This window comes from Clinocottus analis, unplaced genomic scaffold (genome assembly GCF_023055335.1).
Source record: "Clinocottus analis isolate CAN_PGR_092001 unplaced genomic scaffold, fCliAna1.0.p SCAF_6, whole genome shotgun sequence".
Taxonomy (NCBI): domain Eukaryota; kingdom Metazoa; phylum Chordata; class Actinopteri; order Perciformes; family Cottidae; genus Clinocottus; species Clinocottus analis.
In genome coordinates, this window is record NW_027176218.1 from 9712696 (window position 1) to 9730630 (window position 17935).

Genomic DNA, 17935 nt, shown 5'->3' on the forward strand with positions numbered 1-17935 from the left:
GTACGTTATTTCATAGTTTTAGGGTGTTTTATTTTATTGTTAAATTCTGATATATTTAGGAAGAAATATTTAATTCAGTTTAATCAGCAATTGTGTTCATAATTCACATTTCTATCAAATGTAGGGTTGTCTTCCACACACTATTCTTTCTTGGCCAACTCAGTCTTGAAAAAGATATTTGAGGCTTTCCTGGTTAAACTAAAATTCTACTAAAATAACAATAAAATAAAACAGATCTTTAACAAACCAAAAAATGCACCTGCAAAGTATTTTTATTTAAAACAAATAACATTTTGTAAAAAGCCTACATAAACGTATGCATTGCGAAAGAGATACTAAGAATAAATATATCTATGAATGTGTTTACTTAACAGTGTGTACTAATAAAGTATATAAAGACACACGCCATAACTGTTCAATTGTATAATGTTGTTATATTACATATAATATATAATATGAGACACTTTAAAAATGTGTACATTTAACAGACATTGTGCACGTGCATTTCCAGTATAAAGGTCACATGGACTACTACGGTGTTGAGCAATTTGTGGCAGTGAAATGCTTTTTTTGTGTATATAATTAGCTGTGTAGTGATGATGAACATAACAATTCGTCATCACTACATGGTGACAATAATTTATTTCATATCTTTGGAGGAGCTTCAACACAAATCAGGCTAAACCCAGAAGATTGAAAAGTGTGTGCGACTCATTTCCTTACACCTCAGACTGTGATTGTACAGCACCTGAAAAAGTGCCAGAACGATCGCTACCGTAATGACTGAAAAAGTGGCTCCACTCGCGTCTTCCTTACACGATTCACGCAGACTTAACCAGCGCAGGGTGCGTCCGTTTGGACATTCATAAAACTAAGACTGTAATATTTAAAAATAAAATGAAATCTCTGTATTTTTTCCTGTGTACTGAAGGTTACACTATATGAGATGCTCCCATATTATAGATCTACCGGTAATATGTCTGTACACTGCCTTGTTCCGGGAAAGGGAGATTTTTCTCGATATAAATACAGTGATGTAGTTTGAGAGGAGGAAAACATTCACTGGCTGAGGTCCGACCTGCTCAACTGGTACGAGGCTGACGGCAGGTATGCAGTAAGACATGAGTGTTTGATTCATTTTGAATACATATTTTTTAAAATGTCTAAATAAGAAGATTTATAAGAGAAACTACAGCATTAACTGCGGTATAATTTGAGCGTTACAGTTCAAGCTAATTTCACGAATTGTCAGAGGAGAGCAATTCATTTTAGTATTATTTTGTTTCGATTTTGGGCATGCAGCCTACTAAAGGGAGTTATTTAAATATACCAATTTAAAACTTTGACTCCACTTCTTATAGTCTGTTACGCTACAATAAGAAGAGGATGCACTGTTAAATGGATCCCGCACCAAACCCTGTCGAATAATGATCAGCGGTATGTCTCTTCACCACTCCACATGCAGAGACTTTTCAAACATAAAGACACCATAGTTTGAGGTCAGACGACTGAGATTCTCACTTGCTTTGCTTCAGAAATTGTCATCGTGCGGCATCCTGTTTCTGTGTGTGTACCTGTGAACCACAAACTGACCCTGAGTGTCCGAGCTGAGGGCACAGGGATCCTCAACTACCAGTGGTTCACTGATGATGATAAGGAGGTTTGTGGATTTCACTCGTGTATATGTGTTTGAGTAACCAAAACAATTTTAAAGTAAATTGTTTCCTTTGAAGGTCTCAAACTTAAGTATTTTGAATGGCACGTATAACTAAAAATATAAAACAAATATTAAAAAAAAAACATGTTTGACACAGTCTTGCGAACAATCCTAATCTTTTCATCATGATTGTTTCTGTACTTCGTTAAACTATCATTTTGTTTTGTTTTGAAGGTGCCTGGAGGCACTGAAGCAGACTTGACCATCAGAGCAAAAAAAACTCAGCTCTATGTGTCTCGGGTGAATGACCACTTTTGTAACTGGGTGTTCAGCGAGTGGGTGAAAGTGAAGGTGTTAGACATTGATAAGTCAGGTATGCATTCTTATTTTGATTTATATCTTTTTTTTTTGTTATTGCAAGACAGCCTCTGCATGTCAGTTTCTTGCTCATTGTTAGTATATTGCTGTGGGTTTAAATCTTTATCTATCATCAGGGTTGCCAGAAAACTGGCTAGGAGAGCCGCACATTGCTGTCAACCCTAAACCCCAGACAGTCCACCAAGGTACAAAAATCACTCTTCGCTGCGCTGCCTTTGGCATCCCCACTCCCCAGTACCAGTGGTACAGAAATGGACAGCCGCTGCTGGACAAGAATAGTGGCATGCTGCAGGTAAGGATGAGGTGTTTACTTATCTCAGTGCTGACTGTGATTGTTTACACTGTGCTTCATTTATTGTGTCAATTCAATGGCTCTGAATCATGTACCCTGTTGGTTAATGTATTGCTAAAGTTTTGATTGATGAGTAATCTTACATATGCAGTAATAGCCAGAAAGACAAAATATGGTCGGAACATAATCAACTTTGATACCTGCAGATTGACCGTGCAACGGCCGAACATAGAGGATCCTACCTGTGCTCCATATCTAACGTGCTGGAGGAGACGTGGACTGAACCAGTCGATGTTGACTTAGGTAAGTCATAACTGGAAATACTTTTATCAGCTTTGTTAAAGTTTTTTTCTTTACCAGTTTTATCATTGTTCATTACTCAGACCTTACATTCTCCATTTCCAATGAAAAAAACTCCTTTCATTCCACTGATTTAGCACTTAGAAGGTTTTTCCATTATGCTGCAGGTACTTTCCCATTTCTACAGACTAAAAGGGAAGTTAGACTCCAAATAGTACTTGATCCGAGCCTTAGACACACAACAGGAAAGTGATGTAAAGTGAAACTAGTTCTTTCAGAGTTTTTCCGTTTTGTAACTTATGTTGTGGCATGGACTATGCAGATCACAAAAATATTGAAGACAATTTATGAAATTGGTAATTGTACTGCTTGATATGTGTCCTATGGACAGAAACATAGAATACTAGATCAGATTTTTGTTTATAAAACTGATTGTGTGAAACTTTTGTTTTATACCCTCTAGTGCAAACTGATCCGCCTCCCCTTGCAGTACCCACAGGTACGATTTTATGGAAAGAAACCCAGTGTCAACCCTTGCTATTTTTAGTGTGCCACAGTAAAAAGGGATCATGGTACATATGATATTTTCCTTGTGTTGCTATAATTAGAATTCTACTTTGATCTTTGTTTTAGCCACTGACAAAGTTGCCCTACTAATTGGCAACTTGAATTACACGCATCATCCTCCCTTAATGGCCCCCATTATGGATGTACACGAGTTGGCCAACCTTCTGCAGCAGCTTGGCTTCAGAGTGGTTTCACTGCTGGATCTCACCAGGCAGGAGATGCTCGCGGCTATTGACAAGTTCATTCAGCTCCTTGACAGAGGAGTTTATGGTGAGTAGAATTTGCGACACATCTTATTCTGAAACATTTGCCAATTGATCCATGATTCATGAAGTACAATTTAACTTCTTCCCCCAGTTTCTGTTGCTCTTATCTGTTGCTGTCCACGTGTTATGTGTCATGAATCCCTCCGTGCGTTCACTATCTGCATCTTCACAAGTATGGTATGCTTGGTCAAGTGGTAGATGAGGGGTGAAAAAAAGCGTAGGCGTTTTTAACTTCTAAAATTATGAATGGCACTTCCTCTATGCCTGTAACACTTTGAGAGTGACTGTATAGTATTTGAAGAGGCTCATTCACAATGAGGCCAACAATTAACTAAAGGTAATTTTCTTGACATGTAATAGTCAGTTATACAGTGTTAAACAACAAAGAGGTGACCATTGAAGTGTGTGAAAACGTTCAGCTATTAATAACTAGAGCATACTAATAACTAGAGCATAGAGCTTCAAAACAAGACATATTGTTCAGAGGAGGCCACTTCTGTTATAAAACAGCAGACACAACCGCAAATGATAGAGCTATAATATGAAAGGATATTGTTGAATATAGAGAAATGCTAATAAGAGAACTGCCATGCTGCGTCAGAATGATCCTCTCTGTTACTATTCTCTACATTCTCTTGCAAATAATAAAAACAAAGATGGAAAAATAAGAGAGTTCTGAACCATAACATTCTGTATAGGAATCTATGTTTTGCTCCCCAGTGGGAACTTTATTGAAATTGCTCCAAACATTAAGTGGATTGTGTATGTTCAATGCAAAATTTGATACTTATAAGTGGTAACTATATGCATTTTAACACTTTTGACAGGCCTTTTCTACTATGCGGGTCATGGATATGAGCGTGTTGGGAGGAACTATTTGGTGGCCGTCGATGCTCCGCAACCGTACCGACCTGAAAATTGTGTCTGTGTGCAGAGGGTCATGCTCAGTATGCAGCAAAGACAGACTGCACTGAGTGTAATTCTTCTGGATACCTGTAGAAAATGGTAAGCACAGCTATTAATTTATGTTTTCACTAACAGAAGACAGTGACTTGTATTTTTACATTTATTTGTAAACTGATGATTATGCATACTGTATTATACATTCGTACAGAATATTATATACTGTACATTTAGGTAGCTGTATTTATTTGCCTTACTTCAGTCTTCTGCAAACTATCTTTTCCTGTGAAGGTACAACCAGGATTGCATACTTTCAGGCATCATGCCATTGGGACCCAGCGGGAACACCGTTTATGGTTATGCCACGTATGTATCTTTTAGTAGCACTTTTAATATAAAATATTTAATTACAAATGCAGAAACTTTTTTCAGTCAACATGCTGTGGAATGGCACTTTATGTTGTATGTATGTATCAGTTTTTTTCCAATAACATTTCCTTTGTTAACTAATGCAGATGTGAAGATGCAGAGGCGTACGAGGTCCAGGATGGGGGGAAAAGTAGCGGAATCTTCACTAAGTACTTGAACCAGCACATCCTACAGACGGAGAAAGTCACACATGTCTTAGAGAAGGTGTCCGAGGGTAAGTTGGACTGTGTTTCAATTTTTGATGATGAATCCAAAGTATATGAGCCTTAAAATGATGCCATAGGAAGGATATGTGTAGTTGGTCAAACATGCTGTGAAGGAGATAAGCTTGTTTGTTACTAAAATCACAATTGAAAAAACAAAAAAAAATCTACTTAGCAGGTGGACAGTTCTGTTAGGTTTAGGCTAAACGCATCTGATGGGGACAGGTTGTACTTTGGTGCACTTTGTGAACTACATACAAGTTTTACAATTATTGGCAACTCATTTTATTGTTGTTTACTCAAGACTTGTAAGTGTAGCTGTGACAGAGTTATCAAGTTGTCCCGGCTTGAGAGTGTGTTTGTCTGTTTGATGGGTCTCTGGCCGAATAATCTTTCGAGGTACCATTAGCATGTGACCTCATTCTCTGGAAATTCACACTGTTGGCAAGAGAACACTAAGAAACCCGAGAGCTGCAGAGTGCAAGACAGCTGCTCTGCCGTTTGGGCACCTCCTGACACCGCTCTCACGGGTTCACAGGGTGGGCTGCTGACAGAAAACGCTGTGTCTGTGTCTATATTTAGATGAACAAATGAACCATCATTGGGACATTCTTAAAACGGTTTGTTTTATTTTATTTTAAATCATTTTGACTCTTCATTTGAAATCCTTGAGCCACAATATGGGCGGTAATAAAAAAATCGCGACGCCTCCGTTTTTGATATCTGCTCATCTTGTCTGGGATTTATTTAGAGACGGAAAAAGAGATGGTGATGATGAGCTGCTGGTTGCTCATCTATTATAGCGAAGACAGCTCGCCCCAAATATTCATGATGCCATATCTTTTTAAAAGCCAACAATAAATCTACATTAAATTATTTGACCATGGTTTATTTGAACCTGTTAACCTTTTAAATGATTCCCTGGTTTGCATGTCTTTATTCTTGTGAATAGGGGTTTTCCAATTTAGCTAGTCAATTACTGTGAATATTAACTATCCAACACTTCAAATTTCCCTGAGTTCCTCAAAGCCAGCCATGTAAATCTCCTAAATGTTTTGTCCGTGCTATTGCAAAACTCAGGCAGCCCCATGAGCCAAATAGCATGGGTGGACAGCCTTTTGTCATTACTAACACATTTTATGGAGGTTTTAGTTGTTAATAAAGTGTTGATTTTCTCAATATTGATACAAAATATATGTACAAAAGGGGAAAACACTACAACATGATATTAGTATGTAAAGTGGCTATTGAGTTTTTTTGTCAGCTCTTCGGGCATCATATTTATCAGTATTTCCCTTCTCTCTACACCAGATCTAGGCAGAGACCCTCTTGTCAAAGGCAAGCAGCAGGTGGAAATCAAACACACCCTAAAGGAACCTCGATCCCTTGCAGACCCAGTTCGCACCACCGGCCACACAAGAGAGCTTCACCAGCGAGAGGCCTGCTGGAGACAAGCAAATAGTGAGTTAAAAACACTTTGTAAAATCGCATTGCAAAAAGGATATTTAAAATTCATCCACGTTCCAGTTCATTCAGTTCATTTTACATTAGTTTCATTTCTTGATCTTTTGTCACCTTGATTGTGTGATGGATTGTTTTCTATACTCATACTCACACCTCCTACACTACAGCATGTGACAAACCAAGTGCGGACATTGTGGTTTATTTTTTTTAAATCAAACAAGGAACTGGTTAATTTTACAGTATTTTCCTGTTTAATGGAAGAAGTTGGCTCATGACACCATAACTTCCTTAAAATTTACTTTAAACCTATAAACAGTCAGATACTATAAAGATCTCCTAATTCTCTCAGACTACATGCGGCTGAATTTAACAGCTGAAAGACTCTAATGCGCTCAATCCAGGGTTTTATCTGCTCTATTTAAGTATTATTTGACTATAATAATAATAATAATAATAATAATAATAATAATAATAATAATAATAATAATAATAAAACAAAAGACCAGTTATAGTAAAACAGTTGTGGAACATGTTGTATGGAATCATCACAAAAATAAAAACCCAACACTTGTTCATGTATCCTTTCAGAGCTACCACCGAAGAAAAGGCTGGTGTTTGTTTGCGGAGTAGAAGTGGAAGTCAGCTTTTCAGCTTTGTTCTCGAATGTCTTGGTGGCTTTTGCCACTGTAAAGACAAAAGACCCCCAAACCCAGGACTGCAACGTCACCCTGAGTAGCATACCTGTAAGTTTTTCATTTTTACTTAAAAATTATCCTTTCAAGTGTAATTCTAATCCATATAGGAGCCATGCAAAATCTACACAGTGTCATTCTTGTGACAAAGCCCTTTTGTTTTCATAGACACACAGAAACACACTCAATGTGAAGAGTAAATGTACAGTATACATATGATTCAACATTACTGCCTTGACACATCACTTGAGTCATCTTTTGTTATTTTAAGAGTTTTCTAAACGCGACATGAAGTTTAAAAACTGCAAGTATTGTCTACATCATCATTAATTCCATGTTGCTTACCCTGCTTCCACGTGGTAGCAGTTATTTCTCAATGACTACCATTCACCCCCACGTTTCACATGTCTGAGGAAGTTCTGTCCATATATGGACTTCCAGGTTGCTGCATCCACATACAAAGCAGGATGTAGTGATAGTTATCTGCTATACTTCTCTTAATTCTGTGACACAGCCATGCAGAGTCTTGGCCTACACTGACATCTCGTGGCTGATTTGTGAATGCATCAGTGTTAGAGTGTATTTCCAGCAGTGCCAGGCCAATGTAAATACGGGACATGTTTATCAAGAGGGAACATACATGTTATATAGTTGCTTAAAAATTGGGATAATGCTGACAACACATTTTATGCTTTGAATCCTTAGCCGATGGAAGACATATTCTCCAGCCCTGGCCGGTCAGAGGAGATGGACACTCTACTATTTAATAAATCTGCTAACCCGGACTGTACTCTGCGACTTTGTGCTCTTCAAAAGCTCACGGTACGCAGTTGAGGAAAATGTGTCCCTATTCTGTACCTGTGAAGTGTTTTTTTATTATTTAAATTTGTAATCAAAACAGAGTAAATCTTTACAAAAAAGACTTCAAAATAAATGTGTAATATTGTTTTATTATTTGCATTTGTTAGAAGACGCTGGTCATCAAGGTGGATCTACACTATTCTCACATGGACAGTAAGCTGCGCCAGACAGAAAGCCAACAGGTGGACATTGGAACGCCTCTGGTGGCATCCTGCAAACTGTACACGAGGAATCATGCAACAACAGCTAAGAAGCAAGAACGGGCTTCTGCTCAAAGTATGGGCAACATTAAGAGCAGCAATCTGCAGCTGTGTCATACTCTGGCTGGTCCATGTCGCCCTTTCACCAGAAAGGCAGAGTGTGCTGATAAAGTTACAGTTACAAGGAGCAACGAACCCGAAGAGAATGATGAAAATGAGCTGCAAGATTTCCCTCTTCGACTTTAGGCCTTTCTGGTCCGATTGTGAATACTAGTTTGAAATTGTAATTGTGATGCTTTTTACTGATGTGATTAGGACTCAGTTGCTGAATCATTTGCATCTTATTCATCGGTGGTCGATGGTAGTGATGAGTGAATGAGTGTGGTTTGCTTCATCAGTCCATATCTTAACACTGAAGAAACATTAACACTTAACTGTTTTTATTAACCATTGTTTATCGTACATTGTAAAATACTTTTTCATCAGTGGCAAGCTGGCTAGCCTAATTTAACAAAAAAGACTTTAACTGTTCATAATGTATCTAATAAAAACCACTACTTGTATTACTATTTGATCTCAGTCTTTTGTAACACGTCATTCGGTTGCAAACTAAGGTTTAAATGGATGACAAACTTTTATGATTGAATAGACGTAAATCAACCATCAACAAAATGATATTGTATGATGCTTAATCTGGTTTGTTTAAACCCTAATGGAACCTCGAGGTGCATCTTTGGACTAATTTAGCTCAACTTAATGGAAAAAAGATATAGCGTCTTGCAACTAAATGTAATGTAACATAAGTGTAAGAACAGTCTTGATATTAACTGTTACACTTTCTTGTCTCAAACATGACTCCTTCGCATCATAACTTTAATTTAACGTCACATGTCTTTTGCAGTTTTGGTCCAACACCAACTTTATTGAAGACCCTTAAAACCTTGAAAAACTGCTATCCTCATTGTGATAGAAACAAATTGACTGCCAGCAGCACCAGTCCCCGGTAGCTCGCCGTGATCGTATAGTGGTTAGTACTCTGCGTTGTGGCCGCAGCAACCCCGGTTCGAATCCGGGTCACGGCAACATGAAATCCTAACTACGTCGGGTACATTTTCACTATTACAAACTCTGACACATGCTTTTATTTTTTTTTTTTTAACGCGGTATGCTGGAATAAACACATTGGATTGCCATGAAGAGCACGGTTTAATTGTGATAATGATTTGGTCAATTTAGATATAGTTAGATGTGTAGATGTATACTTTATTCATCCCTAAGGGAAAATCTTTTGTGGCAGCAACAAGCAAATTCAAATACGAGACACAAAAATATTACGTATAAAAAATACTCAATATATATATACACAATACAATACATTAGTATAGCGTAATGAATTTAAGAAAAGTAAATAATAAAGAAAGTGCACAAAGTGAAAAGTGTATATGAAGTGTATGTAAAGTCTATACACTGAAATATAAGTACAGTGACTAACTAAACGACAAAAGCAGTGCTGGGGTTATAGATGTTGATTCTATTGAAGGAGGATCTGGCCGGAGGTGATTTATTATAAAGTCGTATAGCAGTTAGCTTTACGTAACTACAATAAGTGAGTGGACATTCACTCATTCGTAAATTTAAAAATATAAAATAGTAAAAATAAACCGACTTTAAATTTGGAGATCCTCCACCTCAGAGACCCCAGTCATTCTCAAAACTACGCCACTGATGTGATGGCTGCTTAAAACGCACTAACGATGACTGGCCGACAGGTGACAGTAGAATACATTCAATATTCACCCAATACGATCTAGGAAGAGGTATGATAAATAATGCCTTGCCCCTTTCCAGGATTCCTTGTCTACGTTAACAAAACTATAATTAAACAAACCGTGGCCAATGCATTTAGGCCAGTTCGTCTTGCATGATTTTCGTTAAAAGCCAGTTAATCAATCCTAGCGGTAACTGCGAGAGATATTTCAATTCAGATATTGTTTGGACCTCCTCGCAAAATAACAAAGGGGTATTGTATTTGATCCATTGTATGATTTAGGCTTAGCTTAATTCATGAACGATAATTCACAAAAATATCTCAGCTAAAAAGTTGCCTGGGTATTCTGAAGGAACGCATTATTTTATTTTTTATCATCACAGCGTCATATTAAAATTAGGTAATGCACTGCAACGCACACCAGTTTTGCAGTATAAGTAAAAATCACCCTTTATTTACTTTATATTTTACAACCAGAAGATATTTTTTTAAATCTACTTGAGCTATAGCTGTGTGTCAAGACACATTGCGGTGTAAACGCCACACTCTCCCGTTGGTTCACTTTGACGTCAGTTCTCGTTGGGACCCGCCCGCTTGCTCAAGTGGCAGCAGTGAATGGTGAGAGATAATCCTCGGCTTCACCACAGACACACAACGGGGCTGAGCTGCCTCTGGATCTGGATGCGGGCATCCTTGGATTCTGCTCTTACCACGGGCCCGCTGCACGGAAACTTAACGGGACAACAATGGTGCACGCCTCGGCGGCTGAATCCATGGCTGCGGGCAGTTTAGGGGACCGGGGATTGTGGTCAATGTGACATTCACTGGCACGCTGGTGTTGAGTTTATTGTTCTGGTCCTAGACGCAGAGCAGCGATTCTCTGAGAAGATGTTGAGCCGATTCATGAGTGGCAGCATCAGGAATCTTGAGCGGGAATACAGCTGCACCGTCAGGCTGCTGGACGATTCGGAATATACGTGCACCATTCAGGTTAGTCACCTGTCGACCACCCCGCAGAGCTCTGAATAGCGATGCAATCGTGTCCGAGCTGGCAGGCACAAAAGCGAGTGTCTGAGCAGAGGGGACGTGCAAGTGCCTGCATGTCCCGCTGCTGGTGTATGCCAAGAGAGACAATATAGACCCTGAATAGGATAGTATAGAGTTATTTTTTTAAACATAATTTCAAATAACACAAGGCTGATTGATTCCTTACTTCCTGCATGTGACCCACTATTTCCAGAGTTCAACAGTGAATTTAGTGGCAGGCTTTCAGTGAGCTTTGTAGGACAGACATGGCAGTTCCCTCAAGCTCAGGTTGACACTGTACTCTAAAATGCACCACAGAAAGGGCGTTTTGACAGGATTGTTTATCTCATGTGTCAGTTTGTCTCTCTCCTTGTTGCTTGTTGGATTACTGCTTGTTTATATTAATTACAATAATTTGATCGTGTTGCTCATGCAGTTTCCCTTGAGCAACTGGCATCAATAATGCACATAACAGATCCCGTTGCTGCTCTGGAGAACCTGCCTATAAGTTACATTATGTGGCCCTTTCAGATGTACACTGGAAGAAGCGTAACTAAAGCATGTGGTGTTGGTGCAAGACTGGATGTTGTTATGTAGTGACCACGTTATTCATATGTGCCATACTATGACATTTTCTTTTTTGAAACCGGTAATTTAATACACTGAGTGGACACAGTCGAAAACCAACAATTGGTATTGTCAGCTGACGAATATTGCTTGAAAAGAGGGAAACAGAACCAGGTCCTGATATAGAGATATGCCTTTTGTCTCACCACTACAAGCACTGCTTTGAGGATTGTGCAGTGTTATGTTCATGCCGATTTTATTAAAAAAAGTAGGTGAGAGGGCCTGTCACATCAATGACAGCACAAAATTGTTCCCTTTGTGGATGTTGTGTATTTGTAGTTAAGCTGTGTAAGAAAATCCTTAGAGGATTCTCCGACTCTAGTCAGCAACACGTAGACTCATTAAATCTGCTCCACAACATAGCAAGGGAACATTTAACCTGTAATGTAAATCAATTAAACATTAATAAGACATGCATGATTCTTGCTACTTTGATATCTATTATCAGCACCAATCGCCCCCTTTTTCTCCCAGGAGCAAGCATGAAATAGATACTGCCATATTGTAGGATGGTGACTGTGTGCCTAAGTTGTAAACAGATCTGCGTTTCTGCTTGGGAAGCCGAGCGAGAGATGGAGCTGGGCCAGATGGACTGTGAAACCAGCAGGTGTGCTGTTTGCAGCAGAGTCGTGTGGTCTAGGTGGCTGACGTCAGCAGGCTGGAAGATGGGGAGTGAAAGAGGAGAATGTGCACCGGCTCTGCTATGACTGTCTGGCATCCTATCTTTCTGGCTAATTTGACTGTGGGAGGGAGCGGGCTGATGCACCTGACTAACCACGCTGCTAGAGTGTAGTGCTCATTTAGTTCAAACTTTGCTTTTCCAAGCTTCTGGTCTGCTGGAACAATTAATTACCCAAGATACCTTGACTAAGGAATGCAAAGTAAGAGGCATAACTAGGTCATATATTCTCAGTTCCTTGTAATCTCCCCTCTATGTGTTTCTGTCTCTTCCTCTTTCTCCTTTTCACCTTCCTACCCTGTTTTCAGTGGCCGAGGATTTATTCCCACTAGACCTGTTTCCATTACACGCTGATCGTTTCCCTTAACTGTTTTATAGCTCCAAATTCAGATTTGCCCCTGACTTATGTTAGCCTCCTTCCGTTCTCTGACATTGAATCAAGTGTCACCTTCCTCAATGACGGGAACGTCCCCATGGTGTTTATAAAGCCCCCTTCAGCAGAAACGAGGAGCACACACTATGCATGCACCGCAGCTGAGCATTGAGAGCTTTCAATAAGAGGGCAGAAAATGTGTCCGTCTTTAAAGCTGTAATGCATCAAGTTTTGCTTTAATGAATTATGGATCTTTCCACTATGTTTAGAGGAGGAAAAAGTGAGCACTCATCATAACACAGACCTGTAGATTTAGCTCTTACCCAGTCCCACATTGATGGAAGTGCTTGAATTCCTCTGTTGCCCTCAGGCCTCTTCTGCTCTGATTTTAATGCAATGTAGCAGCAGAGCATCAGACTTCAGCGGTGTCACTCGTAAATTACATGTAAAGAAAATATTATATGGTTAATCAAAGACAACTTGCTGTGATTACAGCATACACTCGTATTTGTTTGTGGGTCTGAACTAAAGCATAACTCAAACACTATTCAAATTGCGTCGTGTTTGATGAAATATTGATGATATCTAAATGCAGTTTTTTTGAATCCTGTTAGCTTTAAAAGTTCTGGCTCACAGTTTGTGCTACTATTTCTTCTGAATCTTAATTCTTAAGGTGTCTGTTGTCACAGTAAACGTTAAACAGTATTGTGAGATTTTTGTGGGGAGAGAAGACTTAAAGAGAGTAAAGGAAGACATGTCTTAACTGACAGGGAAACAGTGGTTGTTTATCTCTGAAAGAGTAAAACACTAAAGACTAAAAAAAGCGTTTTGCATACTTTACACTTATTTTCTCCTTCACTATCTGTCACACATTACGAAAAACTTGAAGTGTTTTGTCATTGTGCTTCTAATTAATTACAGATTCTTTGAATGTCTGTCAGCACAGGGAAATGACCCACTCCTTTTTAGCTGTAGAGGTGATAGCCTACACATGAGAAACCTGTGATTTCCCCTGTTTTGTTGGAAGAATCCACAACCACCTGCTTTCAGGTCCCGAATCCACCCAGAATGAAAAATGAAGAAAAAAAAGTGTGTGTGTTCTGAAGTATGTACCAAAATGATTAAGAGCTGGTGTGAGATTTTCGACCCTCTCACAAGCAGCTGAACAAGTTCTCCTGAGGTCTGCTGACATCTTGTTGAGGAGACTGCCGGGGGATGGGAGGGAGCCTGTATGGGGCCAGGGTCTCAGTTGTTGCTCCGGTGACTCCACAGTTACACTAACAAAATGTGAGATCACTCACTGGTCAGGATTCCCCCTCCAAAGCACCCTGACAAAGACTCGGCCGTTGGCGATCACAGGAAGTTAATTTGTTTCTTGAATGCCGTTGAAGGGCAGTGGTGGTGTTTGCGACTGATGCCGTGCTCACACCAACCAGGACGGTCTTCTTGGGACTGTCCTACTGATCCCCTGACACACTTTCAGTCTTTTACCTCCTGTGATGTCATTATCATCAGAGATAAGCTGATATTGTACATGCTGGCTCACCGTCATGGCGTTCTGGGACTCTTCAATATAACGAGCCATCCATCATCCTTTTTGTAACCTGTGCTTTTCCTGCTGTGGCACCTGAAAAACATCTCCTATAAAACATGACAAATTTATACTTTTTACCTCATACTTTAAAAGGTACAAGTTATTTTTATTTTGTAACAAGCAAACCAAAGTTATCATATGCAAACATTAAAAGGTTGGCAAAATTATGACTTAAATCATTATGTGATCAAAGAATAACCATAATAACAAAACAGCAAATTTGAGCATGCTTTTTATGACAGATGTTGGTACCTCTGGATAGTTGTTGATACTCTGAGCTAGAGGCACATTTCAGTCCCTACAAAAACCTATTATGGTTCACTACCCAGCTTTATACGCGTTGATTTTCACTGTTTTTGTTTACATTGATTTGTTTGTGTTTTGTATTTCAGTATTTTTCATTCCACATATTCTTTACTCAAGGTCTTCATCGTGAATGCCGCCAGCTCAGAGCAAAGCTGTTTATAACAGTTTTAGCTGCAGAGTACATGTGACACTACAGAGATCCCGAGACACTGCAGGTCTTTGCTGACTTTACACTTTCAGGACCTTCAGAAGTGTTTCGCACCCGAAAGTCAAAAGTCATCCAGGGTTGGAAGTCTGCATACTTCTGTGTGCGTCTGTGTGCACACAGGTGTGTGTGTCTGTTCAGCGCTCACCGAGGCTGACACACTGTTGCAATGCTTTATATGAATGATTAAAATGTGTGCTACGTCTGAATGTTTCATGAGGAGTAACCTCCGGAGAACGTCACTTGTGTTTACCAGCATCACTGCGCGCCGGCATCACGATTGGCTGAACCTGTGGCGCATGGTTGGTTGCGATTAAGCATCACATCACTACAGTAGAGCAGGGCAGGACAACCCCTTGCAGCTCCCTCCAATCTTTCTCGTGGGGATTTGACATGTGGGAGCAGCCACTTGCCAGTTATACTTTATCAGTCACGTCTCTTTATAATAAAAGGGCTGGTGCATCGTGTCAAGGTTGCAAAGAGCTGGTGCTCTTTTGCTGCCTTTCAATGTGGTCCTTGATCTTCAGCCTTGTGTGTCATTGCTATCTCACACACAGCTCTGATACTTCAGCGGGTATTACTGGGAACTTAAACATTGCCTGACCTGCATTAGCTTCCTGGGATTAATGAAAGAGCTTAGCTGAAGATGAGATGTATCTTTGACTATGCGCTAATTAAAAGCTCACACACATAAACACTTTTCTCAATGTGTTGCACTGCATCAAAGTAAGATGCTTGATGGGAAATGGACTGTACAGCGCTTTTCTAATCATTCGACCACTCAAAGCGATTTAACACTACATGTCATAATTCACCCATTCACACCCATTCATACACTAACAGCACTCTACCATGCAAGGGGCCATCAGTACCCCAACTAACCATTCATTCATATTTATAAAACCTTAAGCACAGCTTTTGGGAGCAATTTGGGGTTAAGTGTCTTGCCCATAGACACATCGATATGGACGAGTGTAGCTGAACCGCCGATCCTCTTATTGAAGGATGACCCTGCTCTACCACTAGTAGAGAGCCACTGAATGTGGTTGCAGAGCTTGTTTGGGTTTGTTTCACCAAATGGTCCTCTCATATCCCCCAGAGTCTCTTTGTGTGTGTGTGTGTGTGTGTGTGTGTGTGTGTGTGTGTGTGCGTGTGTGTGTGTGTGTGTGTGTGTGTGTGTGTGTGTGTGCGTGCGTGTGTACGTATGTGTGTGTGGGCTGGATTGAGAGCAGGCAGTCTGTCAGTGTGTTGGTGGCAGTCTGCTGAGCCCTCCATTGTGTTGTCCAGGATGTATTGTGTGACAGAGAGAAATGCAGAGGGCCCTGAGGTTATGCTCCACCTGGAAGCATGAATATTAGACCGTCCTTCCACAGCAATACATTCTGTGGTGAGTTGTCTACTAATAAGAGAAGTGGACAAGAACAGAGCAGTGTTGATGATCCAGCTCCCCTATCAGACCAAGGTTAACTTAAACAGGAGATAGCATGCAGATATAGCAATGCAAACAAATTGCACAGCTTGTTGGTAATATTTACATACTTCATTGGCCTTATAAATGAGTTAACATGGTGCAGTGCAACTCTTGGTGGGGATTGCGAAAGGTAGAGCAATGGAAAGCTTAACTCATTTAAATGGGGGAAAACAGTGTCGCTTTGATTAATTACAGATAACAAAGGGTGTTTGTAGCCTGCAGCTATGATGCACAGGAGTGACGCACCACCTCAAGCCAGAGAGTTAATCAGATAAGAGCTGTCTTCAAAAGCTGACCTCAAAAATCTGTATGCACAATTTGGTATCCAACTGAATTTTAATTGCAATGTTATATTGGGCTCAGCATTAGGTGTAGCAGGACAACACAAGAGCCGTGTACATCATTTTACATCAGTTGTGATATATCTATATCTGTTGTTTGAGAAGATTGTTCTATAAAAAAGTTAGCAGCTTTACAATTTAAAACGGAAAATTGTTCTGATTGTTTACCATTCACTATTTGACTTGATTGCTATAGTTTTGCTCCTGTGTTACTGACCTGTACACCTAAGTTTTAATAGACCCATGTCACTGCGGTGCTATCCAAAGTCAGACTTTTCTTTTTGGTACTCATCGTTCTGGTCCAGTTTGTCTTTGGGCCAGAGGGTGCTCCACTGTATAAGAGAATACAGCCATTGTCTTGCTTTGTACTTCAAGGCCCTGTGCTTCTGCAGACTAATGAGGAAACACAGGCATACGCTCGTACTACCACACTCACTGTGAAAAACAGCAGAACAGCACTTTTGTTGACAATATTGCACAACAGCAGGCAGAAAATTAAGTGATTTGCATGCAATTCCGTATTCTATTATCATCACAGAGCATGCGTATCCTTGGTTCTCTTTCAGTCCGACAATGTCGCTACTTATGAATGAATCTTGGTCGCGCACTCCAACACAAAAGTTGCTTTGTGATGGAAATTGAAAATAATGTGGGTGTCATCAGCTCTCAGGACAGGTGCTGAGCTGAAATCAGATGCAGTCTGGCGGCCGTGGCACTTTTCTGTTGGCCAGAAAAGTGCCACAGAGAAGTACTGGGGCCCCCCATCAGTACCTTTCTGACTTACTGGTTACAGAGGTTAATTTAATCTTCAACTCCCAGTTCAGCCTTTATTGTTTCATTTAAGTTTGATGTCCTACAAGGGAGCGTTTTTCAAGAGAAAAAATGAGCAGTGTTTATAAGACATATTTCTCCTCTCTCTCTCCCTTTTGTCCTCCTGCTATTTCTCTCTTTCATCCCGCCCTCAACTGCTCTACGGGTCACCTCTCTCTCTTCATACAGGCTTGTGCTTCTGCTGCACACAGCCTCACTGCAGGGTTTTTTGAGCTCATAATTGCCGTCCCTCCCCTCCTTCTTCCATCTCTCTTTTCCTCCGTGCATGCCTCGGTGTCTCGTGTCTTATTTGTCTCCTTGGCAGTTTCATTACACTCAACGTGCTCTGTGGGATCTTGGCACTGTGATGTTTTTAGTGTGCCCAATGCTCTTCAAGAAAAAGATTCAATGTGATCGTAAGTATGTGACAAAATGCTTTTACGGGCATAGTGCTTTTACGGGCGTAGTGACGAGTGTCTTTCAGTCATCCAGCCCTGCCATTGTACATGCTCACACCAAGGCT

At 40.1% G+C, this 17935-nt stretch overlaps 2 protein-coding genes and 1 non-coding gene across 5 annotated transcripts in view; all 3 read left to right on the plus strand.

Annotated features, from left to right (window-relative positions):
• Positions 1–1035: 1035 nt before the first annotated feature.
• Positions 1036–8758, plus strand: malt3 (MALT paracaspase 3). The gene is made up of 15 exons (XM_068603272.1): positions 1036–1107; positions 1362–1437; positions 1536–1660; positions 1892–2030; positions 2152–2321; positions 2528–2630; positions 3091–3126; positions 3261–3464; positions 4288–4465; positions 4655–4729; positions 4879–5006; positions 6307–6456; positions 7048–7202; positions 7857–7973; positions 8120–8758. Exons 2-15 carry the CDS (start codon positions 1428–1430, stop codon positions 8456–8458), a joined length of 1929 nt encoding a protein of 642 aa, XP_068459373.1. The 5' UTR covers positions 1036–1107; positions 1362–1427; the 3' UTR covers positions 8459–8758.
• Positions 8759–9222: 464 nt separating this feature from the next.
• trnah-gug (transfer RNA histidin (anticodon GUG)) lies at positions 9223–9294 on the plus strand. Its single transcript has one exon. It is a non-coding gene; the product is annotated as a tRNA-His (tRNA).
• A 1314-nt stretch (positions 9295–10608) lies between these two features.
• LOC137803876 (novel FERM domain containing protein) overlaps positions 10609–17935 on the plus strand; it is a 53714-nt gene continuing 46387 nt past the window's right edge. For all 3 annotated transcript variants that reach the window (XM_068602695.1, XM_068602698.1, XM_068602696.1), the window contains exon 1: positions 10609–10970. In XM_068602695.1, coding sequence (XP_068458796.1) covers positions 10869–10970 — 102 coding nt within the window. In that variant the 5' untranslated portion in view covers positions 10609–10868. The remainder of the gene's footprint in view (positions 10971–17935) is intronic.